We start from the raw sequence: 27,265 nt of genomic DNA on the forward strand, positions 1-27,265 counted from the left end.
TGAAGAAATTATTATACTGAGGTTAGAGTTGTTAGACGATGGACAGAAAAATTATCACTTACTGTTTTGATGATTAATTCTTTGAAAGTAGGTTTTCATATGAAAACAAAACACGGACAAAGCAAGACATTTAGAGACATCCATGCATGCAATATATAATGAGTGTTATTTCATAATATTTTGTACAGTACATTAGGCACTACTGGTCTTTCGAATATTCAGTCCTGCAAATATAGGCTGTGTGTATAAACTGTTTTTGTGCATACGTCTGTATACAATAGCCATGCATGTGATCCCCATTGTAATCTCTCCTTTATGGCCAGGGTGCCAAGCTGGGTTTGTGTTCGAGAGGATCAAAGACGCTGTTGATCGCTCTAGCTAGATTCTATTCGGCACTGGCAGGAGGGCAGCTGTGTGATTGGTATAATTGACTGACAATAGTGTCTCACACACAACATAGGCTCGCTAAAGTGAAAACAATTGGCTGCACGGGTCAAGACAGCACAAGGAGATTTGACATCAAGGACTTGACATCAAGATATAAAGTAGAAATTTGACAGGTAGGATTCTGCAATATTTGCACGTCTCCACAGTATGTGTAGCAACTGTTCATGTTAAATTGTGCAAATGGAAAAGCAACATATAGAATAATCCAATTTTCAACCTCAATGGCCTCATTTGTTTGTAGCCGTTATGTTATGAAAATTAGTTTGGGAGAGACCAGTGTGTGTGTGTGTGTGTGTGTGTGTGTGTGTGTGTGTGTGTGCGTGTGCGTGTGCGTGTGCGTGTGCGCGTGCGTGCGTGCATGCGTGCGCACAATCGGCTGCATTTTCACAGAGTTGAAACCTACTGATCTAATAAGAACGATTTCAGTGTCAATAATTAATGACTCTCTGGTCAATTCCGGGCATCCCATTCCACTCAGACTGTCTTCATGTCTGATTGGGTCTTAATGAGAGCCTTCTATTATTAAAATTAATTTGACGGGATGATATCTGCAGCTCCGCCAACCAGGAGACCAAATCCATCCCTCAGCTGAGAATAAACGGTATAAATAAATAATAGTATAAATAAATTCAGGTGTAAATTGAGTGGGATTAATAATTAAAAGCCTCACTGTGGCATACAATGTGTCTCCATGGTCTTGAGTTTAATGAATGCACATCTGTCAGAAGTGGAATGACAACAATACACTCCAGTAGAAGAATTAATATTAATTCTGCAGAATGTCTCTTCAGAGACATGAGAAAAAGTCAACGTAAGTAAGGGACATTGCATTTCAGCCATAGTTTGTTTTGATATTGTGATAGTTTTTGAGTTGTTTCAGTCTTAAACAAGGAAGTGGACCACCCAACCCATCAACCGACAGATGGTCCGACATTGCCATCCCTAGAGCCACTATCATGGCTAACGAAGCAGGTTATTTTCATACCACACCAAAGGAATGGCAGCAAGCAGTGCACAAGCACCACCAGGATTCCTACACATCAATATTGATGTGAAGAAAACAGATAGCTGACAGAGCTGATGAACTGCATAAAGCACCAACATCATCCTACCCACAGGATTTTGTGAGACTGTCGGGGATGGACCCGACCCTCTGGGGGTCATTTAAAAAGTAATATGCTTCTGGTCTATCTGGTGGACTTTGAAAGCAGAGGTTGTATACATATAAAGGGTTAATTTGGGAAATCTGCTCTGAAAGAAATCATGGAAATGATGCATCCTCTAATGAATTACTTAGAATTTAGTTTGTTTAGCTGCCAATCTACCTATAAACTGGTTTACCAACCACCATTAAAACACAAAGAAGAAGAAGATATAAATGTAACACACAGCAGGACAAATTAGACTTTGTGGGCCACAATAATGGGAAACACTGGATACCATATTGTTTTTAGTGAGATTTGCATGTCTTTTTTTTTTATATATAAGGCAGGTCGAGGTGCTACACAAATACTGTGAAAGTATCACAACGCTCAATCCACAGAGAAATGCACACAGCCCATATTTAAAAACTAAACCGTAAGAACCGTAAGATTATAATCATTCCAGCTGACTAATCAGCGCAGACAGAGCTTTTTCAGTCAGGGGGCTTAAAGTGACAGGTATATTCAGACCGACAGTACGAGAAAAATAATGTGTTGTTTGAACATTCAAGCATGTAAACATGTTCTAGTAGAAACCCAAAATAGTAGTATGAACCTAAAAATGACACCCTTAAAAGAGATAAGACATGGGTGATAAGATATTCTCTAAAAACATAAGGTTTCTTCTGACTGCACCTATTACAGAAAAGGTTCCGCCAAGTAAATTTTTATTATACTGTGAGGGAAACCAGCATCGCCACGCTCACTCCAATCATCGAGGGGTTTAAAAACACTCTTGCTTCTACTGCCATGGTCTCTTAGATCGGTCAACCATGACAAAGAATTACGTATGAATGATTGAGTATGTGTGTGCCTGTGTGCCTGTGTGTGTGTGTGTGTGTGTGTGTGTGTGTGTGTGTGTGTGTGTGTGTGTGTGTGTGTGTGTGTGTGTGTGTGTGTGTGTGTGTGTGTGTGTGTGTGTGTGTGTGTGTGTGTGTGTGTGTGTGTGTGTGTGTGTGTGTGTGTGTGTGTGTTGTTTGTCCGCGTGCGTGTATAAAGCTCAGAAGAACTAATCGTCCGGAAAACAAAGTCCTTGATTGGACCCAGCAGGGAATCCGACAGCACATTGCACACCCTCTTCTTTAACAGAAGAACCTGTTACACACTGGGAAAGCAAGAAGTGAATGTGTATCCGTCTGGCTAACAGTGAAGCCACTATGGCACAGTGCAGGTACCAAAGTCTCTACAGCCTCATGTCCCACACGCCCTTCTTCCACCCTTCCTTCCCTCACTCTCTCCCTTTCTCATTTGTTCATCCCTCCATCGTCTCCAATCAGCAGGTCTGAAATTAAAAGTAAACACAGAGGTGACAGTCAAAGCCGCCAATAATGACAAGACCAATGCTGATTAAAATTAGCCTCAGGTTGGGAAAATACACCAAGCTATTTCTCTCTGATTAATTTTCGGCACTGTGTAAATTATTACAACCTTGTTCCTTATGTTGTCCTCTGCATCTCCCCGTCACTTGGATGTCACATGAAAATCTCATTACTCCAACTTTGCCCATGTTTTATCTCAGGTAGTCTTAGGGAGATAAAGAGTTTCGTCGGTACCATAGTGGCCATATCTGATGTTTGGCAATAAGAACCAGCTTTCTCATTTCTCCACTAGTTTAGTTTCACTTCCATCATTGTTTGGATGGACTAACCGAATGAAACATGCATGCAGTGTCTAATGTGGAAGGAGCAATTTTGGTTGGCATCCAGTTTTTCTTCTGGGGCAGGTGTTGCTGGCTTGTGTTTGGAAAATCATCTGTGATTCACATTTTGTCTGTAAGTAGAGAGCCACAATTGGTTAATAAACTGAAAAAACAGGGCGAAAAGTGAAATGCACCAGCATCAATTCCGTAAACATTCTGTATAATGCTTTGTTTTAGCAGGTACATAAATGTAAGACATAACAGCAGTTTCTAAAACGCTAGCATCTCTAATAGCAGTCTTTAAATAACTGCCTTGCAATGTCTTTTCCATTATCATGGTTCTATCTTTCAGTTTTTTTAAATAGGGCTTCGCTGAGGTATAATACAGCCCAAACCTGATATCATTATTACAAGACACAGTACATTTTCCACACTGTCTCCACTCTAATTTCAGAATCCAGAGCTACTGTAATTCAATCAATGGTCCCACAGCAGATGATGATCCAACACTGCATTTATGTGTGCGTTTGTATATCTGAAAAGAGGAGGGGAGGGGAATCATATCTCTAATGTTTTAAGCAATCAACCTTGCTGAAATCTATGTACGAGCAAATTGAACATGATTAGCCCAAGCTAACACATACAAAATAACTGCTGAAAGCTAGGGCATCTGCAGCTGTGTGTGTATGTGTGCCTGTTTTCCACAATATGCAGAGATGCTCCCCATTTGCTTTCATGCTGAACACAAATAAAGGCATTTCACAGTAATAGCCTGTCAGGTAACAGAGGTACCTTGCATTTTTATCTACAAACCTAGTTATGTTGCTGCTGGAACAAAGCGATTCATAAAAGGTCTGGCACCGGAGCAAGAGGGGAAATGTGTAATTCTCTAGTGGCATTTCTGCAGGTTACACAACTCAAGTATGGACTCGGTTACAACATGTCTGTCAATTACAGCATGTCTTACATGTCATATATGACATAACTTTGAGTAGCGTATACACACATGCCCACATCTGTCATAATGTGACACGTGCCTTTTCTACATCACTCAGCTTCGAGGGTCTTGTTATACTAGGAATAATGGCCAATTAAAGGACACCTTGAAAAAGAGAAATGGTGAACCTGATGATATTTTGTACATAGAGAAGACTATTAATCCATCTTTTCTTATTCATGGCCCACACTAAATGATTTTTCAAATCTTAACAGCTGTTAAAGATGTGAGACCCCACACATAACGACATGTAATGATAAATTGAAGACTGTTGTTCCAATAGTGTGGGGAGAACACCGATTCAGCCAAAACAGCACAGCACACTCTAAAAGAATAATTCATGAACATCCAGAGTCCGAACCCGTCCAAACTCTCAAACTGAAAATCTTGCACAATCAAACGTGACTTCAGAGTAAACAAATGTTTTGGTGCAGACACTCCAAAGATTTTACTGCAGCTGTGCACTATTCATTGAAAAATTCACAGACAAGATAAAAATATGGATAAAACAGAAGACTGTACATGATACAGCGCGAGTCAAAAATGCAAAGTCAATAACGGTTGACAAATGGTAAATATCATTTGACAGTGTGCTTATCAGCCCTCGCCGTCAACAACTCACAACAGCACATCGGATCGTAAACAATGAACGTGTTTCATATTTATGATTTGAAATCGGTGCAACCAGGATGGACCTTCAAGCAGATCATGGGGATGTAAAAAAAACAACACCTTTAACAAACCTCACACAATAGGAAAATCTAATAAGATAATCTTTAGAACCATCAAAAAAATCATGGCTTTGCTGTGGTCTTGAGGAGCAAATCGGACACAAAATCAGCTGATTTTATGATTTTCAGCTGGTGTGTGGCCGGCATAAGTCTTCTTTTGCTGTAAGACAAGGTAATAAAATGATAGTCTTCAAGTTTAAGAGAAGGTAAAAATGAATTCCCTTAACTCTGACACTGAGATAATGTTTCTGAGAAACACACTACAAGGTTGTTAATTCTAAGTGAATGGTATATTACCTCCTTTATATAATTTATGCCTATCCAAATTCAATCTGTTCTGGAAGAAAAAGGGGGGGGGGGGGGGGGGGGGGGGGGGGGCAACTAGTCTATCTTTGAGAACTATGATGGATTTACAGTATTAAAATATTTAGGCTGACATTTACATATGTAAATGGGTCCATATGAACATACAACCCATTCAATACTTTCACTTGATTTCATTTGCTTATGATGTGTTTTTGAACTGTTATTGAGTCTTCCATATGGAGAAACCTAAGCATAAATCTATTAAAATATCAATATCTAGGTAGCAAAGAGCAAGAGGAAATTAACACCAGAAAAGAAAGAGCAGCATGAAACTCCACATCTTGGCAGAGCAAGAAAACAAGAAGAGGAGAAATTGAATTAATATGAGCGGCATCAATCGTGGCTGAGGAGGCGTTTCAACATTCCAGCGTCATAATCCTATAATAATTATTGACTTTTTCACCGACAGAGTTCAATTCCATCTAAGGCTCCTTTTACGAATATGATAAATCATAATTGCAAGGTAAGTGGAAGTCAAGTATTGATCACCCCACAAGATGGGTGAACTACCATTATCCTCGAATTTCCGACAACGAATGAAGGCAATGAATGATTAGAAAAAGAATATTTGAAAAGGCAAGTCAGTGATTTTACAATAAAAACAGATAGAGAGCAACTCGTCCGAAGGTGGGTTTTTTGGTGTCAAATGAGGTAAGTCCTGGAAAAAAAATTAGTTTTCTTGAGTGGTTATCTAAATAAAAAAGGTGGGAGAATCGTACTTTTGAGGGGCAGTCAATGAGCCACCTCTTTTGACCGCATCAATGTTCTGAAATGTCTAAGCTTTTCTGAAAACTGCACTTTCCCATAAACATAATTCATTCCACCAACTGCAATCACAATCCCAGTCTGGCCAAAGTGTGTAACATCACTCATCACTTGGCAGAACACGCTGTTACTTCCACCTCACACACATACACCTCTGTGAACACATGGCTATCAACATCTGCTAGCCCCACCCCTGATATCCCACCCACCATCACCTCCACCCATGTGTCCCAGTGGACATTTTTCCATTTGCACCTCTTCTCCCTCCCCATCCAGGTGTACAAATCAGCTCGACAAGGAACACAGATTCTGGTTGCAACCCAGCAACCTCTCTTCTTCTTCTTCTTCCTCCTCCTCCTGGCCCCTCTCATGGGAACATGATGCTATTATACATAAACAAGAAAGCCCTAATACAGCATAGGTATTTTTCTCTACCGCAGAGACAGAGAGCTGTTTGTTACTATATTGTTTGCGTAGGGGACTGTTTTTTTGGTTTGTTCACTGAACACCGTGTAAACAAGTTCATTTGAATATCAAAAGGAAAACAGGGATTGTGTGATTTAGATTTGGAACTGAGTTGATTATGAATGCATCTCAGGAGTGGAGATGGGTCATAGGTGGGAGAAAGTTGAGAATGGGAGTCTATGTATGTGTCAGCAGGGAAAGGGGGAAGTGTGTATACTGTATTTGTTTACGTACATATCAGGGGCAAGCGTGTGGCGACTGGCAGGCTTTGTGTACGGCTCTCACATGGGGGGGTTTGTCACTTCAAGCGTGCCCTGGGGCAAGGCAATATCGCACCAAACACAATGAACGGCCGTGACACAAAGAGAAATAATAAAAAAGAAAAGGCTGTAAAAGCACTGCTAACTCGGCATAGTGCAAGACTGCAGTGGTTATTGAGATATATTCACACTTCACCTCCCAGGTGACCACTGAGGTACTCTGAGTTATCCTCTGCGCGTACGCCGCACACACACACACACACAGACAGACACACACACACACACACGATATAGAGGCAATAAAAAAGCAGGGGCAGTGGGGATGTGAAAGTCTTGTTGTTGGGAGACATACAGAGCAATATGGGGGCATGGTAACACATCTATAGCTAGAAAATTGTTATTTTCATAATTTATTCATAGGGGATAAGATTGAATCGGCATGGAGTTCTGTGATTCTGAAGGAGTGGTTTGCCAAGGATATCAACACACCCACAAACCCTACAACACATTTAGACAGCAGAGGATCTGCTGTACGTATGAAAACTATATACAGTACTAGGCAGTCTCTAAATGGCAGGCTCACTACATACATTCAGAACACATATTCCAGATGTGGCTACATATGGAGCCGTAATGAAGTCTTTAGATCAAGAATTGGATTAATTGAAGCGTACCAGACTTGCTTCAATGGAGATTAAGCCCCCCTGTGTGTTTGTAATGCAGGTGTATGTGAGGCATGTGAAAATATGTGTAAGTGTCTGCATGTATGTAATGATATATGGTGAGTCCTTACAACAGTCAGAAGACATAAATTACAGATATTACAGATTAATGTCAAACCCATTAGAGATACTATACAACCACTGCCGCTCTGATTCTTACTAAAAGATCTGGGAAACGGAACAAAGACAGAAGACATACTGTAACTTCTCAGATCAATCCCATCTCACGTCCAACTTGTCAAATACGGAAGCTTGGTCAGCAGCCATCAGTGTCTTATATCAACGCACAGGGCACCCTTTAGAATCAGAATAATAATTTTTAGGCCAAATGGCATCACTTGATGGACTTTAAGGATGCTATTACATGATTGTGCCTTAATGTCCGGTGCTCTTCCTGGGGGTTTGGGGTGGATGGGTCAAACAAAAACCAGAGGCCGCTGTCCCTGTACCGTGTGAAACCAAACGTCAACCTTGACTCATTACTTATAATTGTAGCCTTCGTAAGTTTAGTTAACCAAAGTCACATTGGTAACTTTGATAATAAACATATTTATTTTAACCCATACCTCTTTTCCTACACCTAAACATACCCTGCATGTTAAAAAATTCCACCAAAAGGGTACCTGTGTTACAAACCTGACACCAAGGTGTCCAAGCGGCTGTATGTAATTGGCAGTGAGAATGTGTTGCTCACACCTGAATAGTTTATATCAGTATGTAGTATCATTCCGAAAAGTGCAAAATGCAGCAAATACAGCAAACTCTTTTGCAAAAACTGCCGGAGCATCTGTAGTTTTTACTTTTTACTCTATTTAGTGCATGACCATTTTTCTCTTTGTCAACGGTGCATGGCTGGATTTAAAACAAGCAATCAAACTCTTATTTCCAGGGCTGTGTTGGTGAGCATCTGAGTTAATAACTATATTTCCTTAAAGCAGACCGATGAGGGAAAAAAAGAATTTAGGAAACTCCAAGTAGATAGACTAAGAGACATACATGACTAAGCTTTAAGTGTTGAGTAATCCCACAGCCAGAAGAACTCATCAACTCAATCTCTCGTTTAGAACTATTTTCCTCTCCCTCCCTCTCTACAGTACGTTTAATTTGAAGAGAGAGAAAAAAAAGTCCCTTTCCTCATCGTCTCAATACATATTTTTCTAATTTCTTCCTTCAGAAATCTCTTAATGGCTTCTTCGCTGGACCCTGATGAAAACAATGACTTTTAACCTTCCTCTCCCTCCTCCTTCCCTCCATCCATCTTTCCCCTCCCTCCATCACAGTCGACTTATTTCACTTTCTAAATGATTTCTTACTCCTTCAATCTCGTTGCAGCCCATTCAGGCCCAGGCATAGGCTTGTGGCCGGTGCTACGCATTGTGACAGGTGAAATGAAAGCCCAGCGAAATCTCATCTTCTTACAAATGCTTCGAGGCATTCAGCCAGTCAAAAAAAGATATTTTCCCCCCCTTTCATTCTGAGGCGCCGACAGATGGAAGAAAAAAAAAAGTGAGCTTTTATTTGAAGACCATTTGGGGTTTTCCTTTATCCAGTTAATCAATGCTGTTCTTTGTGTGCCGGGGGGAGCTGAGGAAGTACATTTACATTTACAGACTAGCTACTGTATGAGTGGCATTTTTTTAAGAAGAGGCCTCATTAGTACTATATTACATTATGTTATTAGTGTCTACAGATTAAACGCAGTTTACTGTTATTGTCTCGCACCATCTGATACCTTTTCTATTTCATGCAAACAATGTCAATGAGGAGTTTGGTGCGAAAAAAGGAATAGTAGCAGACAAACAGCGCTGTCAGGCACTGCTGATTGAAACCACAAGGTCATAGGCAGAGAAACAGAGAGTAGAGAGGGAGAAACAGAAGAAGTAGGAGCGGTAGAGCATCTTAGACTCTCCAGGGTCTGGCTGCGCAGCTCGCTCACTCACTGTGCTTTTAGTGTGTGTGTGTGTGTGTGTGTGTGTGTGTGTGTGTGTGTGTGTGTGTGTGTGTGTGTGTGTGTGTGTGTGTGTGTGTGTGTGTGTGTGTAAGGTTTTTAAGGCCTCTCCCTGCAGGCGGATTCTGCAAAGTCACCCTGCTCTCTGCCTCTCGTCAATCTCTATCTGTATCGCTGTTTTCCTCTCTGCAATCCTGTTGTCTGCCTTTCTTTTTCCTGAGTGTAACTTCTCGACCTGCAACATGCCCTTCCTCTGTCCATCTTTTGTTAATACTGCTACTTCATGCTCTCATTCCACTTCTCTATCTCCCCAAATCCCTCCATCACCCCCTGGCTGGATCCTTCCACTCCTGCCTCCATCTTAGCCAAACGTGACCAAATCAGCCTCACCTTCCTCCACCTTCACTTACTCATTATTTCTCTGTCCAGTAAGCTTGAAGGTCTGTTTTTTTTCCCAACTCAGGTCTCTTCTTTTTTCAAACTCAACCCATACACCTCTAACCTCCCTCCCCTCCCTTCCTGTTTTCATCCTTCTACCTGACCTCAACTACCGCTCTGTTCTCCAGCTGCTCTTTTCTCTCTTGTTTTATCCAACACACACCGCAAACCCTGCTGAATTTATTCTCCTTTCTCTGTCAGACTTTTTGCACTCTTCTGTCAATACTTTTCACACCTTCTGCTCCATCATCTCTCTTTCCCTTCTTTCATCTCACCATCCTTCCACCTATCTTCACTCCACTGCTCCAATCTGTTCAGGAGTCTCCTGCACCCTGATTCTCTCTCTCTCTCTCTTTCTGTACCCTGCATACCTCAGTCCACCCCTCTTCCCTTCTCACCTTGTAATTCTCCACTCTTGCTGTAAAGTTCCCGCCTCTGCTCTCTCAAGTAGGCACTCATGCTGATGGCATGGGAAGAGGATTCAAACCTAGAAAACCATAAAAAAGGTTCAACAAGTGGGCACACGACAGAACAGTACAACAGACAGTGTAACATATGTACCTAAAATATAATCACTGCAATGCGCAATGGCCTTTGGATCAGTTTTATTTATTTATCAAGTAAACATATCTTTTCAGATATTTAAAATGTAGACGACTCATTCTTCTTATTTGGTCGAGCAAGGCAGAGAGCCAAGGTTGTGATGCTTACTTGAAGAGTGACTGCTTGGCACGCTGTGGTTTTTTCTTCGCAAAAAAGGCAGCAAATTCACTGCCAGTGCTGGCATAGGAGAGCTGTGCCGATGGCTCTGTGGCACTGCGACTGTTCTTCACATCCAGATACTCCATTAGCAGAACCTAAACAACAAACAGAGCACTAGGTTAAAAGCTTAAAAGCAGATGAATAAGAAGCACCGTAGGACCACTTTTTATATTTCCGGCTTGGTTTGTCTGTTTGCTTGTTAATTAGCAGGATTACGGAAAAACTATTGGAGTTTGAATGAAACTTTTTGGAAGAGAGCATTTGTGCTGCATTCATGTGGTGTCCGAATAATCACCGTGTAAAACGGTCTGAGCAATAAAACACACAATTCTTCTTTATAGCATCCATGCTGTTACAACATTACGACTTATAAAGCTCATGAGCACACCACAGTCAGCTAGTCAGAACTCAGGAAAAGAGACCATCAAAGGAGTATATGAAGGTCTGCACTCTCCACATGCCATACTTGTTATGGGAAATTGTACTTCAACCAGGTCACATGGGTTCAAATTATCTATGTGCATCTTAAGTGCTTTTTATGTAGGACATTCATTTTTTTATACGGCTGTTATTTTCTGCCAACAATTTGAAGGGAACAAGAAAATAGATTATAAATGACAATGAAAAAGTATGTGTAATTGCAAGCCTATTACAATCCTTATTTCAAAGCACAATATTCTGTATCAGATTACAAAGCATCAGTGTATGTATCTACTCTGATGTTAGTCCCTAATTTATCAAAATCACAAGCTTCCTCTTATTACACTATGAGCTATTATTACACCTCAGATAATGTAACATGGAGTACTTACACCTATTAATGACTTTAAAGCGCCCACTCACAATCAAATCCTGTGAGCTCAACATGCCTGTACTGTTCATCTTATTCATGAGGACCTTTTTAACCAGAAGACCTTTGCATAGCAGGTCTATTTCTAGAGTAAGTAAAAAGAAAAATACCCAGGTTTATCATCAGATTATGCTCTATCTTTGTGGAGTTCCCTAAGAAAAAAAAAGCTGAATCCACAAGTCGCTCTCAGCTCAAAAATCAATACAGTGTGTAATTGTAAAAACTTGCCATTTGATAAATGTTTGGATCATCAACCTTACTGAAACATTTAACCTTACTCTCTATCCAGTGTCATTTTAAAGGTCCCAATTTGTAAAAAGTGAGATTTCCATGTCTTTTTTAATTATAGAGCAGGTTGAGCAGGTGCTAGAATATTACTGTGACAGAAACGTTCAATGCAGAAAGAATGCACACAGGCTCTACCCAGAAACGTTGCCTTTAAACAAGCTCTGCAGCTGTGATGTCACAACTATACTATATGTAGGCATAAAGTGCTGCTACCGTGCTGTTACAATCATTCCCCGCCTGCAATGACGGTGCAGAGACACTGAAAGCACAGATGCAGAAGACAAAGAAAATAACGACCAATCAGAACAAACTGGGCTTTTCCGGAATTATTTCTTAAAAAGACAGGCGCTAAAAGAGAGCGTTTCAGACAGAGTGAGAATACAGTTATATTCACACAGACAGTATGAGAAAAACAGTGTGGTTTTTGTTTCATTTAAAGCAGGTAAACATATTTGAGTAGAAACCCTAAAGACAAGTATGAACTGGAAAATTAGCATAATATTGGACCTTTAATTTTATCTGAATACCGCTTTGGCACTGCCCAAAATAATATTTATGCTCAATTATTCTTCTATTTTCATATCACATTTAATGTAATATTGCAATTAACTTAAATACAGTGACCTGTAGTACACAGTCTACAAAGTAAGTCTGGAAAACAATAGCAGATCCAAACTTTGAGATGGCAAATGACTGGGTCCTTTTGATGATCGGTGTAAAAATTCTTGTGGACAATTTCCCTGGTCTGTCTTCATGATCCATGATGAAATCCATCAACGTCTTATCATGCTTCATAAAAATCTTATCAGCTTCTAACAATAGCTGAGGACAAGCACAGTGAAACTGTGGCCCAGACGGATAAAGTTAACTTCCTCTACTCTATCATTCTATCTGCACATTCCCTCTGTTGCTTTCATTGGCTCTCATTTTTCAAAATCTCTTAGTTCTTCATCTCTCATTTCTCACATTTCTATTTTCTCTCTTTTACTCCGTCCACCTTTTCCTTTCTCTCTCTTGCTCCTTCTTCATTCCTCTCTCTGTGTGAATACATATGTTCTAAAATAGCCTCCCATATCTAATGGCTTCATAATTTAGCAGGGCTATTTAGCCTGTGTGTGTCTAATTCTGAGGCGCAGTGTGGGTCAGCCCAGAATGGGACAGGAGTAATGGCCAAGCAGATGGAGATCCATCCCGACCATAATGATGTAATTAACGCTGCAGAGAGCTCCCCGCGTCACGCATGGGAAAGCCTTCACATGCTTGCGCGGATGTTAATTTCAGTGCACACACGACCGTACATGAAAAAAATAATACATACGAAAGAATCTTGTGTTTTCAAAAGTTTCAATGGATGACTACCAAAAAAGAAAAACGGGTCAAATTTGTTGAAAAACATGCACTTTTGTAACTTAAGATGGTTGTGATGGTAAGCGTGTCTCATGTCACAGAAACTAGTCACAAATGTTCATGTAAATACGCAAGTTCAACACAATCTTTCACACAAAACATGTAATTACTCTAACATGCTTCCCCACATCACAGGCAGTGTTGGAGGCCATATCACACACGCACGCCTTATCTAACTGCCAACACTAGGGCCTCCACTTGCCACTAGCCTCATGCAGCAGCTAATCCTATCAGTGTATTAATTACTAATGACGAGCTGATGGAGCGAAACCCCCACTTGCTTGCAAGCTAACGCCCAAGTAGACTTAATGAAATGCCAGCGCTGGGCTGATGAAGGGGCTCCGACCCTACTTAAATTGCATTAGCCCAGAGACAGAGTGAACTTTGGAGGCAATTAACTGGGCTGCTAGGACAGCGAGAAAGATAGACGAAGAGAGGGATTGGAGGCATAAAGTAACACAGAAGGAGAGATAAAGGTGGAGCTGTGGAGAATAGAAAGAGCAAAGGATTTTTAGTGTACAATGAATAGAATGCTAAAGAGAAAATGGAAAGAGAGAGGGAAGAGAAAAATAAGGAAGACAAAGAGAGGACACAAGTTTAAAGAGGTGCTGATTTAACACCTCTAATTGATGTTAAAAAAAGAGGGTTTGTTTCGGATCTCAAACTAAAGACTAAACATCACGTCAAATCTACAAAGCTGCCTCGATAACAAGCACCATATTGGCCCTAAAAAAGGTTATTTTGTTTCAAAGCCAAAGAGCAAATTTGTGTTTTTCTTCAGTAGATTAGATGACACTGACTAAATGTATCTTAATCTCATTGTGAAGTGTGCAAACTAATTATCAAGAATAATGAGAACAATTTCAGAAACTGAAAACTTCACCCATGGTTGTCTTAATCATGTTTATCTTTATAAAGAACAAAGTTTCACAAAAAAACTAACGCATCACAGCAAATTGTTATTCACTTGAAGTAACTCAAGTGTTACCATGAGCACTCTGGTGAGTCATTGCCACCTCCATCTGTCAACTATTCAAGTACATTCTAAGAGAACTTAATATTAGCAAATGACTATTTACATGTTGTTATTGTAATTGTCTAAATGTTGCACCATTAAAAACTTTAAAGGCAGTGTTTTGGTGGCCATAGTCTCCCACCAGTAAAGTTCAATGTACTGTAACATGCTGCAACTGCATTTATGTGGACACAACTTTGTATCAAATCCTTTTCTTTTTATTACTAAATCAATGTCTGATGAATGTAAAATAATAAATTATATTTGTTTTGCTTGATCAAAAATGACTCTACCTGTCTATGGAAGAGTGCTCCCTGCTAATCAATATTCAAATAATGGAGCAATCCATCCTTTTCAGAAAGACTCATATGATCTGCATGTACTGTGCTAGTCTCCATAAGACAATCTCCCTTTCTTCATTCCTCCTCTCTCTAACCATCAGGTCAAGCATATGAAATCTCATTAAAATTGCTATTACTCATGCAACAAAGAGGTCTAGATCCCATTGCTGTCACCTGTCTATGACCGCACAGCTCATCAGCTTATGAGGCACACTTACAACGTGGCAGAGGATATGAAAGTGACCAAAAGATTTAATTAGACAGAGTAAATGACAAAAGCAAAACTGTAACTTGGAGAGACTTGAAACACGAAAGGCAAAGACAAAGTTCTCATATGAGAATTATCACAGCACTGCAAAATGGCAAATATCCGCAAGTGACCAAAACAAACAAATGCAGTGGTCTGCAATATTATTAAGCGATGGTCCCCAGAGCCTGGTTCCAAATGGGAGCCATATCTAATTTAGTAAAAGCCTGAAGCATTGATAACATCTGACGTAACTGGCATTGTGATCCGAGGAAGATTGTACGGATAGAAACAAACACGTCTCCTTCTACATTATTGTCTTCATTTAAACAATTCAGGTCAAAAGTCTGGCATTTAAAAATCGAAGTGGCCAGAGCATATTCTTCAGTGTAGATGGATCTTAATAAGGTAGACAACACACTATCTCTCTGCTACATTAGTGCAGTGAATACATCCACTGTCACATCCATTAAAAGGTTACAGAGAGTTGATGGAGAAACGGGAGAGGAGGAAATAAATCAATATTCATGGGTGAATCTGTGAAAACAGTGGGTGGAAAAAGAAATTGTGGAAAGGTATGTGAAGATGTGAGACATCAGGGCAAATAGCTCTTCACACCAGATACTAAGACTAAGCCCAAGAGTTCACATCAACGAGTGTGTGCACATGTTTGTGTGTGAGTGGACGCACATGCAAAAACTCACATCTCCTTCATAGGCCCCTTTAACATGCACTGCAAACTGGAAATTATCTAGGCTGAATACGTTGGATTGGACATTAAACCGACTGTTCAAACTGTCCAAAGTGCATATGAGAAACTGACAATGGGTACCCCTGAAAAAGACAATCATTTCCACCACAACTATTCAACGTTATTCAAACAACCAACCAACCTTGTTGAGCACTTGAGTGGCTTGGGTCTCATCCCAAACTTAAATCAGTCCGCTGGGCCTGAGTGCTAAGCTCTAATATTTAAAAGATTAAAGCTTCATCGAAGTCTGCCTTTGTAATTCATTACCAGCACTCCCGTTTATTTCTTCTAAATCAAATGTCCTCACGTCACCCTTTGTGCTTGGAGAAAGTGTATACTCATCCTCCATTCTGTCCATTAGGGCCCTAACTCCCAACAAATCAGTGCAATTAAGAGAGCAACACTCAAAGCTATGCAGGTGAGCACTTGTCACTGAATGAACTTGGCAGTCAATAGGGTAAAATTGAAGAGATAAATATCACTTCATTTTCTCTTTCCTTGTTTCCGTTCTCTCCTTCTTATTAAGTCGACTTAAAAGCAGCCGAGAGAATTTTGTTCCTTTCTCAAGGCTTTATTGAAATTGTCTGTTTTCCCATTAAATCCCTTGGCTGGTGTCTTGTCACAAAACATATTGACTGATATCCTTTGCTGCTAGCTTGAAGTTAAAGCCCAAAGTGTCCTTGGTCGTCAAAGAAAGTGTTCTTTATACACCCTTTATTGATTGTGTTCCACAAACTTCAATAACCTTCACAAGTTCTGAGAGAGCTCCAGCTACAACTACTCCCACAATACTGAACTGCCGCTAACCAGTGGGGGTTCCCACCTGGAGTGTACTGCATCTAGTCAATCTTTTGAAGGCTATCTTGTTGATGGAGGAAAGGAAGATATGCCTGCGTGTTCACTGAAACCCATTTCATTTCTCTTAGTGTCCTTGCTGCGTCCCCGACCGGTTTTCTGATGTGAAAACATTTCTATGTGCATTAATTGTTTTAAACAGAGAAGAAAAAGAATAGCAGAACAGTTTGTACTACACTGGTGTTTCTATGGATACTATCCAAAAAAAATATGTGCTTTTAATTTTTATTTCTATTATACTCAAAATAGCAGTGAATATGTTGAAAGGGCAAGGATTATGGTACATTTGAATAGCAAAAGAAAAGAAAACAGGGATTTAAACATATATAGCCTACAGACCACTGAGAATATTACTATTTACTGTAATAATTGGTTTTAATTATGGGTGAACTTAACCATTATGTAATCCTCAACAGTTTCTGTGTTGTTGCTTAATGGGACTGACTGAATAGTCTTTATATTCTGAATCCCTCCAATTCTAACTAAACTGTAAATAAAATTAAAGGCTCCTTACTATGCTCATTTTAGGCGGTACTTTTTGGATTCTATTAGAACATGTTTACATGCATCTGCACTCTTGGCATCTCTAAAAGTCACGGATTACTGTTAAAGCCCTGCAGCTGCTCTTTCTACGTATTTATAATGTAGTTGTGACAGTACAACCACATAGATTACCTGACAACTTGTTTAAAAGGCACAGTTTCTGAATAAGGAGCAGTGTGCCTTTCTCTGTGGATTGACAGATTTCAGTATTTATACAGCACTTAGACCTGCTTTAGAATCAAAAAAGACATGGAAATATCACGATAGCCACAATAGCATTTACTGTACACGACATAATACTGTGTATCCTTTTGCTACACAGAGTCATACAGTGTATTATCAAGTCAAGGAAATGATTGCAAAAACATACATGAGCAGTTGATTAAGTCTCCAGTGATTTTGATGTAGTCAATATGGTTGGGATGGGGGTTGCGGTGGTTGCGCTGAGAGAGAAGAGACTTTACAATGGAGATGGTAGATTTTACTGTGCTTCAGTGATATGTAAATATGACAGCACTTTGGAGGGTAGAATAAATGTGACACATTGATTAAAATGTTGGGCGAGAACAACGTAGCAATGTCTGTGCTTCATATCTAATTAAAAGAGATCATTGTCTTCTGGCTGCGCTCTGGCAGTTCAATTCACCTCGATTTCACTCTGTTGACGAGCCAAAGGAAGGCATTGTACATTTAAGCTACTTGTATATTTATATATTTTTAGCACAAACATAACATCCAATCTTTATCTTGGTAATCTATTGCATTGAAATGACTCATTAATGAAGTATAAACTTAGCGAGGCTCCCTTCTGAATAAAACAAAAACAGAGGAGGGGAGGAAGAATCTGATCAATAAATAAAAAATAGGATAGGATATTAGAGGTTTCGGTTAGAAAAAGATGGAAGCAATGTGTAAGATAGCAGCAAAGTCCAGGGGAAAAAATCACAATACTAAAGCAGGGACAGGTACCTTAACATCAATATCAGCAAAGTTTGCTTTTTGATATTGGATGTCAATGTGTGCCTGTTCAAGTTTTCTGGTGAAGTTCCTATGATCTAGAAATCAGTTTTTTTTTTATAAGACCGACAGTCAGCATCTATCCATAATTTTTGAGTGTTCAAAGTTCACTGTCTGCAGAGAGGAAGCCACTCATTAAAAGTGTGATTTGCACTCTGGTCACACACCGGCAGCAGACGACGGACATGGCAAGCAGTCACCCGGCCACAAATCCTTGCAGAATGTGCAAATGCCGAGCTAATTAACAAACTCACGCACCTCAAACCAAATGTCCGACAAGGTCAAAGGGTGATGAACGTCAGTAGCCAGAGTCACTCTGTGGCCAATATAGATTAAATAACACTCCCACTGGGTGGTCTTAATGAAGAATTCACAGTGAGGTTTATGAACTGTGATCTTTTAGGAACTATGTTACCCAATTACCTGATAACGTATTGCTACTTCCATCTTGTTAATGATTCAAAGGAAACTTGTGGATTTTTTTGCTTGGCAGGTTGTGTTGTTTTTACCTACATTAACATCACATTAATCTTGCCAGGCTGACAGACTGTCACATGCTACTTTACTGTTTTTGAATAGGAAAGAGAAGCATTTTAATCATTTATGGATAAATGATCCAGTCACTGTGATTTCTTTGGTAGAATAGACAGCTTTGAGAAAAAGGTAATCATGGGTAAAGGTAAATAGAAGCAAAGGTATGCAGTAGTGTACACTTAGAAATGTAGATATACTGTCATTCCACAGGATGCCACTTTGTTAAGTAACCTAAAAAACAGTCCTTCTAAGATCAGAACCATTTCTATTGATTACCATCCAGTCTTCTGTGCTTTGATGAAATATTTCCACACTGAAATTAACAGCAGCAGCATCTCCAGCATTTCTGAACAGGGATTGGAACCATTACATGAATTGTGACTTTCAAAGCATGTTGGCCCACTCCCCATTCTAAGCCTGTCCGGCCTCAGTCACACATTGACAAACTGCATTTCCCTGCCAAGGCCTTGTAACTGGGTGCACCATGTGTTTCTGTCGACTCTTGCATCCGTCTGCCGGTATGTCATGTGGAAAGGTCAACCTGGTATCTCGCTTCGCAAAGTGGGGAAAAAAACACCTACCAAGAGGTTTCTGTACATGTCAAAGATGTGAACTGCAATGAGTAAGAGGTGCAAGACAGGAATGGATTTGAATAATTTAACTGTAAAAGGGGTTACAAAGACAATTTCCTGATGTTCAAGCTTGAGTACCAGTTATAGAAATATCACTTTTAAATTTTTTATTTTTGAATGCAATGGTTAAATACTGTTAAAAAAAGTTATTGTTTACAGCATTTTTCTTTTTTTTTGGGGGGGGGGGGGGGGGGGTCACCAGACAGAATGATCGCAATTAAACAAGCAATAATTGGAAGAAGAATTTCAGTTTGTTTAATTCTATTTTAGTTGTTTTTTGAGTGAATCCTCTTCTCAAACAAAATAATGAAGGATCTCTGATAAGTTACAGTTTTGTTTTTCCCGTTAAGATTGGAGCCTCTTCCCAAACAATTTAACAAACAATCTTTGAATATGTGAATCTCCAACGCTTTCTGAGAATTGTACACACGCATCCATATAGGGACAGGATTTACATATTGTCTTACAAATAAGATAAATAAGATAAGGCTGTTTAATTTGTTTACTTAAAGTACAAGGTATAGAGCTGTTCTATAGGAAAGGGATCCTTAAATGACTCCATCCAACGCTATTCAGAAAATAGAATTAAAGAAAATGAACTTGACTTTCAAAGGGGGCGGGGGGACGCCCCCTTAATATAATGGTAGGGGAAACACCGAAGGACTAACAATTGTCAACTGACTCACTACTTGTATTCTCCCTCTGGCTGAAAAGCTCTGTTTTAGCACCTGTCTCTTTAAGACCCCCTCCTGAGATGGCACAGTTTGCTCTGATTTCGTCAGTGTTTCAGGGACTTTTTTCTGTGGATTGAGCTTTTTTATATTGTACAGTAATTATGTATACAGCGTCTTTTTCACAGTAAGGGTCCCTTAAGAAGTGAGAAAAGAACTGACTCCGTATCCTATACAATTTAACAGAGCCAATGTGGGAGCTAAAGGAATTTAATTTCTCTCATAGCTGATATGCAACTCTCTAAGACAGAGTGGGCTAAATGAAGGGGGTGAAAGGGAATGTGGGAGTTGTGAGAGGAAAAGAAAGCAAGATAATGAGAAGAAGAAGGAAATTACAAGGAGCAAAAGGGGTATGCAAAAGGCACTGGGAAATTGAGAGACAGAGGCAACAGGAATGATGCTGAGGAAGGAAGGGGCAAAGGAAATGGAAATGGAGAGTGGGAGAGAAAGAACAAGCAAGTGATGAGAGAAATGGCAACAGGGAGGGGGCGATGTATGAGGGGCTTTCATATTGATGCCATCGGTCAGGAAATAATAACACGAGTGAGTGAATAAGAAAACCTCATTTCACGTAATGAGTATTCTAATCAAGAGATTACATTATCTCACATCGCAGAGACAGGGGAGAGTGAAGCCCCTGGCAACTGGGTGTTGGCAGTGATCGCAATGGCTTAATGCCTTCTATAACATTGCCGGTGCAGCAGAGCTTTTACAGTACATGCCTATGCACAGTCACACTCTCGGAAACACAAAACCTAAACACCCATGTATATTTAAATGCATGCATGGCAGCTAGAGAAAAAAGTGTGTCTGTTAGAACTAGATGAACCTTCAATTTAAAGTGGCAAAAGTATTCTGTCATTTAATTTTTTTTATTTATCATTTTAAGATCTGTATAAACACTGGAGGGGAGAGGGAGGGAGGGGGCCCCAAAAAGATATCAAGTTCTTATATATCTTGTGTATTTATTTACAGAACGGTGAGATGTACCTGTCAAAATTAAGGAAGAAGCACCTCTTCCTCTTAAACAAATTCAGGTTAATCAAAATGCGGTTATACACATGACCAATGCTTCAAATGTGAAGCATTAAAAATGACAACTCACAGTGAAGGAGCATTGGGAAAAATGTTGTTTTCTTGACACACACACACACACACGCACACGCACACACACGCACACACACACACACACACACACACACACACGCATGCATGCACACACGCACAGCTTTGAGAGCAACTACTGCCACAGATTTTCCTCAGAGATTCACCACGGGTCAGCTCAACAGCTGCTCATTCCCTCAGCCAATCAAAAGGGAGCAGGGTGCAACAACCCCAGCATAAATACACGCCAATTAAAGAACCTAAAGTTAATCCAAGCAATCAAGCTTCCCTTGTCTTTTTCTCCTTCATCCTGACAGATTGAATGCAATCTATCACCAGTTTCTCTACTATTATTTTACGATGAGACAAGGTGAATTAAATCAATGTTTTAAGACAAGTGCTCGGTGGAAAAAATATAATCAAGGATGAACAAATCTCCATGGCAGTGGATAAATAGTAAAATCCTGGGGGTATGTCAACAAGAGAAGGCAAATAAACAACAAGGTAGTGCTAAAAGACTAAAAGAGAAAAACAATGCCATACATCAAAGAAGGCTTGATTCACAGATATTACATGTTTCACTCACGAAGATACATAACTATTATAATCTACTGGACATAGCAAACTAGTGTTAGATCATTTCCCTACACAGATCAGTATAGCTGTTGCTGTTTAAAGCTTCATTTTTATTTGATATCTAGGGTCTTAATTCTAAAAACATACTGGGCACTCTATTATTACGGTTGCTCATATCTGACCTGCAGCACCGCCTGGATCTTGGCAGAGACGTCAGCCTGCTCGTAGAGTTTAATGCCCTCTTCCTGGGCCCCGCCCGGGCACTGCACCGCTATCTGCTGCAGGTGGGCCAACACCACGCTGTGAGCCTGGGCCACTGCCTTGAACTTGTCAAACAAAAGCTCCAGCAGTTCCAGCAGCAGCCTGTAGAGGGAGGCAGAGAGAGCAGAAAGGGAGGAGAACAGGTGAGTGGGGAGTAAAATCATGAAGAGGAGAGGGAAAATGGGGGAGATCAAGAGAACTTATGAAAAGCACACACTTAATGAAAAACAAAACAAAAGGATGTGATACATTTTTCAGTTTTGGAACACATGTATTGTGTAAGCCAGCACAACATTCACTCAACAGTTTATTGGTTATGAAAATACCCTGCTCCGACAGTAAATCACTTGGCCTTGGATTTCTAGACAAAGAGACCAGACAACAACCAAGGAACTCAGCTTCTGTTTTAATATTAGAAAGAAAGGGAAATTAGACTTAAGAGTGTGGTGTTACTGTTGACACATTTTTCAAAGTCTCCACACCCCAGAGAACTGCCACAGTTAGAGACAGCTCTCGGGGCTCATGCATGTGTGCCTTACCTCTCTCTTATGGTATCGATTAAAACATGATTTTTATGACAACACACAAATACAGTAAACTAATGTGAACAGATTATTGTGCATTCCTCTCTGTCTTACATTTACGTTTTACCTCTTCACTCCCACAAGAAGGGTTTATATGTGTAAGGATGCATTCTACTGAAATTAAATGATTCATATTTACCCATATTTACCTGCACAATAAAGGTAAACAACATGTACAATCCAATTTATGGCTTGATGTAAGGAAAACGAATGAGAAAACTACAGCTGTCCTGAAGAAAATGAGGGAAATAACAGATAGCACCAGATAATCTACCAAAAAATCGTTACAAAGTGCATTTTACATAACCAATTAGCGGTTTCAGTGCCCTGTTTTCATTCACATTGCATATTCAACAGATAACCACAGCTATTTTCCCGACAGTAATAACCCAGCACCTGGGCTGGCTATCGAAAAAGTCGTGCCCACCCTGGACTCAAATGAACAGCTACTCTCATTAGTTCTAAATGGCTCTGGCTGAAGAAGAGAACACAGTAAAAACCAAAAAGACCTTCCACTTGATCTGAGTGCTACGCTTTGGATTGGTAACTCACAGATGCCTCATCTACACTAATGCTTCCATACAGACTTTGCAGCTATACCTGCTTTCTGCACAAGGACAAAGCTTTCAAAGTAAAGAGGGAACACAGGTTATATTAGTCGAGTCTGAAATGAGTACCCAGTGCACCCATTCTAGTGAGTGCCCACTTTATTTTAGTGGAGTTATTACAGTTAATATAAATACAGTCACACTGTTTGTCTAACACTGGTCTTTGAGTACTCTCCCCTTGCATTTTAATTTGGTTTTATTTAATTAGTGGTAAGTGAGACCTTTTTTTCATTTCTTACGCACTTACCCTTACATCTTTCCCGCACCTAACCAATCAGCTTTTCTGCTGATTTAATTAAGAAATGAAAGATTATTGTTATGAGCCAGAAGCACAGCTAACCGGAATAAAAGGTTAGGTTCAAAGCCAGAAAAACAGTAACTGCTTTACTGAAAAAGTACCTGAGCTCTTACCTAATTCAAACCAAGTCAATACAAATTTAAATGCTGCAAGAAAAGAAAGCATGCTAAAAGTTTTGTGAAGTGGCCAAGGTTTCCTGGGAAGGTATCAGGATAACGCACAGGCAAGATGGATGTTTCACGAGGGGGCATTTTGGTTGGTTGTCTGTCACTACACTGGCAGTAGCAGCGAGTAAATGTTATTAATGGAGAGGAAAGCAGGCACAAATCACTATGAGCTATAACTCAGTGAATGGAAGATGTTCGTGAGCTGTGAAACGTCAAGGAATTCTCTCACTCTCCCCACACCCTCTCATGCATAAACATGAAGGACTGACAAGAAGAAGGATACACGCTGAACATCAACTTTCAGAAATTGACAAACAATTCATGGTCATGTATGCATACGTAGAGGTGGACACACACAAGATTTATGGCTCTGACCTTGTCACCACTTCTTTTTGTTCAATATCTAAGTGCCACCCACACACACACACACACACACACACACACACACATGCACGCACGCACACGCGCACCCACAAAGTGTAGAAAGCCCAGTCCTCCTCATTACCTCCCCGTGGATGCCATCCTAATCCATATTGTCTGTCCTTTAGGCCTCACTACTTATTTCCCCTCAAGATCGAAGCAGACACACACATGGCTGATGAACAGTTGGGAGAGAAAGCAGGTAGCACACACGTGGATGTGTAGTCTGTGACTAACTCACCAAAACTGCAACTTTGTTGAAATGACAGTTAAATATTAAAAGGTCCCATATAAAATGTGAGGTTAAGATGCAGAGAAATGCACAAAGCCTGTTTTCAGGAATGGTGCCTTTAAACGAGCTGTCAGGACTAGGGCTTGTGATGTCACAACTATACTATATATAGGTAGAAAGTGCAGCTACAGTCATTCCCTGACTGCAATGACAGTGCGAAGACGCCAAGATGCGGAGGACCTGGAAAACCTGACCATTTTCTTTTCTTTCAAACATGTACAACAACAACCAATCAGAGCAGACTTGACTTATTCCAGAGGGGGGCTTAAATAAGTTGTGTTTCCAGTAGCCCTATAGAGTGGCGGCTCAGAAAGTTTCAGGACACGCTCTCTCTAATGGCTGTTCACTCGCCGTGTTTCAACTACAAAAAAAGGACCGAGAGGGATTTACGAGATTCCTGCACCTAAAGACACTAAAACGGAGCATGTCAGACGGAGGGTTAATATATTATGTTCAGACAGACAGTCTGAGAAAGATAATGTGTTTTTTGAGAATTAAAGCATGCAAACATGTTCTAGTATAAACCTTCACTGAAAGTATGAACCTGAAAATGAGCATAACATGGGATCTTTAAATGTGTGCCAGGTCATCCCGCCGTCATACACAAATGCACAGAGACGAAACACAGTCACACAAATGTGTCCCTCAGATGTTTCAAATGACCACACTAGTGAACAGGCAGACAAAAACTGTCCAAAAGAGACAAGCAATCACTCTTGTGATCAATGTGCTTTTCTTGTTTTTAAATTGGATTTAAAATACTTAGCCTTTTATCCTAATGTTCTTTGGTCATTCAAGCATTTCTATACTTTAAATCAGCTCTCTTTCTGAAGGATTCAGAATCTCCTATAACCAAAAAATCAAAGCAAAAAGAAATAAGGCTCTGTTTTTCTAATGCAAGATGAAAAATCAAGTCTGATTTGATGTAAATTAAACTGAACTACTCACAGATCAGTGGTGCATGCTAATAACTTTGGATGGAGTATCTTACCAAAAGTAAAATCTAGCGAAAGGAGTTGGAAATGAAAATGCACTTCGATGTGGCGGATCACAGGGGACGTGAGTGAGAGCATAAACCTCCAAGAGTAGCCACACACCATCGTATATGCTGTAAAGTGCTTAAGTGTTGCCTGCTAGTCTGCAGTGCTATAAAATAGTGTGCAATATGCAAGACCATTGTTCCCTACAAGTGGTACACTGGCTGAAGTTTCCATAGCAACAAGCCTCGACTTTAAATTGAAGTGAACATAGGCAGAACTAGGTGTGTATGCATCCAAGTACAAATACACACACACAAACCTGAGTGTTCGCCCGAATGCGAATGCTCTGATGCGAATGCAGCGTTAAGCAGTCACACATACGCACATGCAGGCAAACTTAAAACAATCTGTAAGGAGTAGAGCTGGAAATGAGCTACACAGTGGTCTGTTATATTGAGGTCAGATGAGATTCAGCAGGCAACCGGAGAGGGAAGGCAGACGAGGCCGGAGAGAACATCCCTGACAGAAAACAAGACGTTCCTCTTTAATGGTTCAGGATCAGTGGACTGAGACCAGTGTTTCTCAAGTCTGCTCCCTCTGTGTGTATGTCTGCAGGTGCGGATGTGACTGCTTTTAAAATTTCGAAGTCCTCTATGGCAGCTGTGAAGTTGTTTGTGTGTGTGGGGCTGTGTTTAACCATGACTTGTCTAGGTTTAAAGCAGCAGAGTATCTGTTTTCATGGTCTGAGGCAGGCATGCCTCCAGTCCTCGCCTTAACTGTGTTTCATACCCGGTTGACTGTCTGACTATGAGCCCCATGGGACTGCATTCAAAACATGTTGTCTACTGCCTTTACTATCAGCTTGAAAAACACCTAAAAGATTTTCTGCATGTTAGCAAAATAAATGACCAATCCAAGCCATATTAGTATTTCTAAACAGCTGTTCTGTATCAGTAAGAATAGACCACTGGAGAGTGTGGCCACCTTACTGAATGATACTGGGGAATTGAGTGTAAAGGGAATACAGTAACTACAAGAGAATAAGCAAGCAGGCTGCTTTAATAAAATTGCTGTATAGAAACAATACTGAGGGGCTTACAAGTGATAGCTTTGTAAATGTATAGTTGTGGTAGCAACAGTAGCTGCATACTGTTGTTAACACTGATTGAACTGGATGATCCTACTCAACAGTTTATTACGTCGATTTTAGGTAAAAAAAACAAAAACGTACAGAGCGTAATACATTTGCAAATTAGTTTAATTAGGTCATAAATCCGCAGGCATAATATACAGTAAGCGGTGGAAGCTGTGGGGTGACTTAGGTTGATCTAACCATGCAAAGCAAAATGATGTGATTCCTTGACAGAAAACTGAACTTCACATTCATCTCAGTTTTAGTTTCGCACATTTACTACATCATAATCTCAGAGAAAATCCTAGGTTTTTTTCTCTCAAATTTTTTCGTCTTTCGTCTTTCACCTACATTGGCTTTTATAAACCACTGTATTCTTTTTTTACAGGCAAAAATTACAAAAAAATGACAAGCCGCGCCTGAAATTGACCTCCACCTCAAAAGGGGCCAGAGCTCATCTAAACCTCCCTCCAACAGGCTAGGGTGACGTCTCGCCCCCTGTGGCCAACCCGTGAGAACCCCCCTTTACCTCCTCAAACAAGTGTGTGTTGTGAGACTCAGCGGGAGAGACTCGCAGCAGGACAACAGAAAGAAAGAGGTTTTTAAAGTTCTCACTCAAACTCTCAGTACCTTTGTAGCCTCTAACAGAACCTCTGTGGTTTTAAGGTTTTTTTCTCTCCCATTCAGATATCTGCTTTATTTTACTGTTTCATGTTCACTTTGAGCTGTATAGGAGACATGTTAAGTTACTGTGGTAGAAAACCCAACATAACAAGGATGTTAGGATGTTAAGTGTGTTAATCCACCTTTTTGATGCAGCTCTTTGACCACTCAGGCTTGTTGGCTTCTCAATAGCAACAGCAGACGTTGGGACGTCACAACAGGAACTT

The 27,265-nt window shown here is 40.2% G+C and overlaps 1 protein-coding gene across 1 annotated transcript in view; it reads right to left on the reverse strand.

The window, feature by feature from the left end:
* The window catches only part of exoc4 (exocyst complex component 4), a 122,664-nt gene that overhangs the window by 81,708 nt on the left and 13,691 nt on the right, over positions 1–27,265 (reverse strand). The window contains exons 8-10 of the mRNA XM_083935566.1: positions 21,816–21,996; positions 10,692–10,837; positions 10,379–10,467 (exon numbers count right to left, since the gene is read on the reverse strand). Coding sequence (XP_083791692.1) covers positions 10,379–10,467; positions 10,692–10,837; positions 21,816–21,996 — 416 coding nt within the window. The remainder of the gene's footprint in view (positions 1–10,378; positions 10,468–10,691; positions 10,838–21,815; positions 21,997–27,265) is intronic.

The sequence above is a fragment of the Echiichthys vipera genome (genome assembly GCF_963691815.1).
Source record: "Echiichthys vipera genome assembly, chromosome: 20".
NCBI classification, from domain to species: Eukaryota; Metazoa; Chordata; class Actinopteri; order Perciformes; family Trachinidae; genus Echiichthys; species Echiichthys vipera.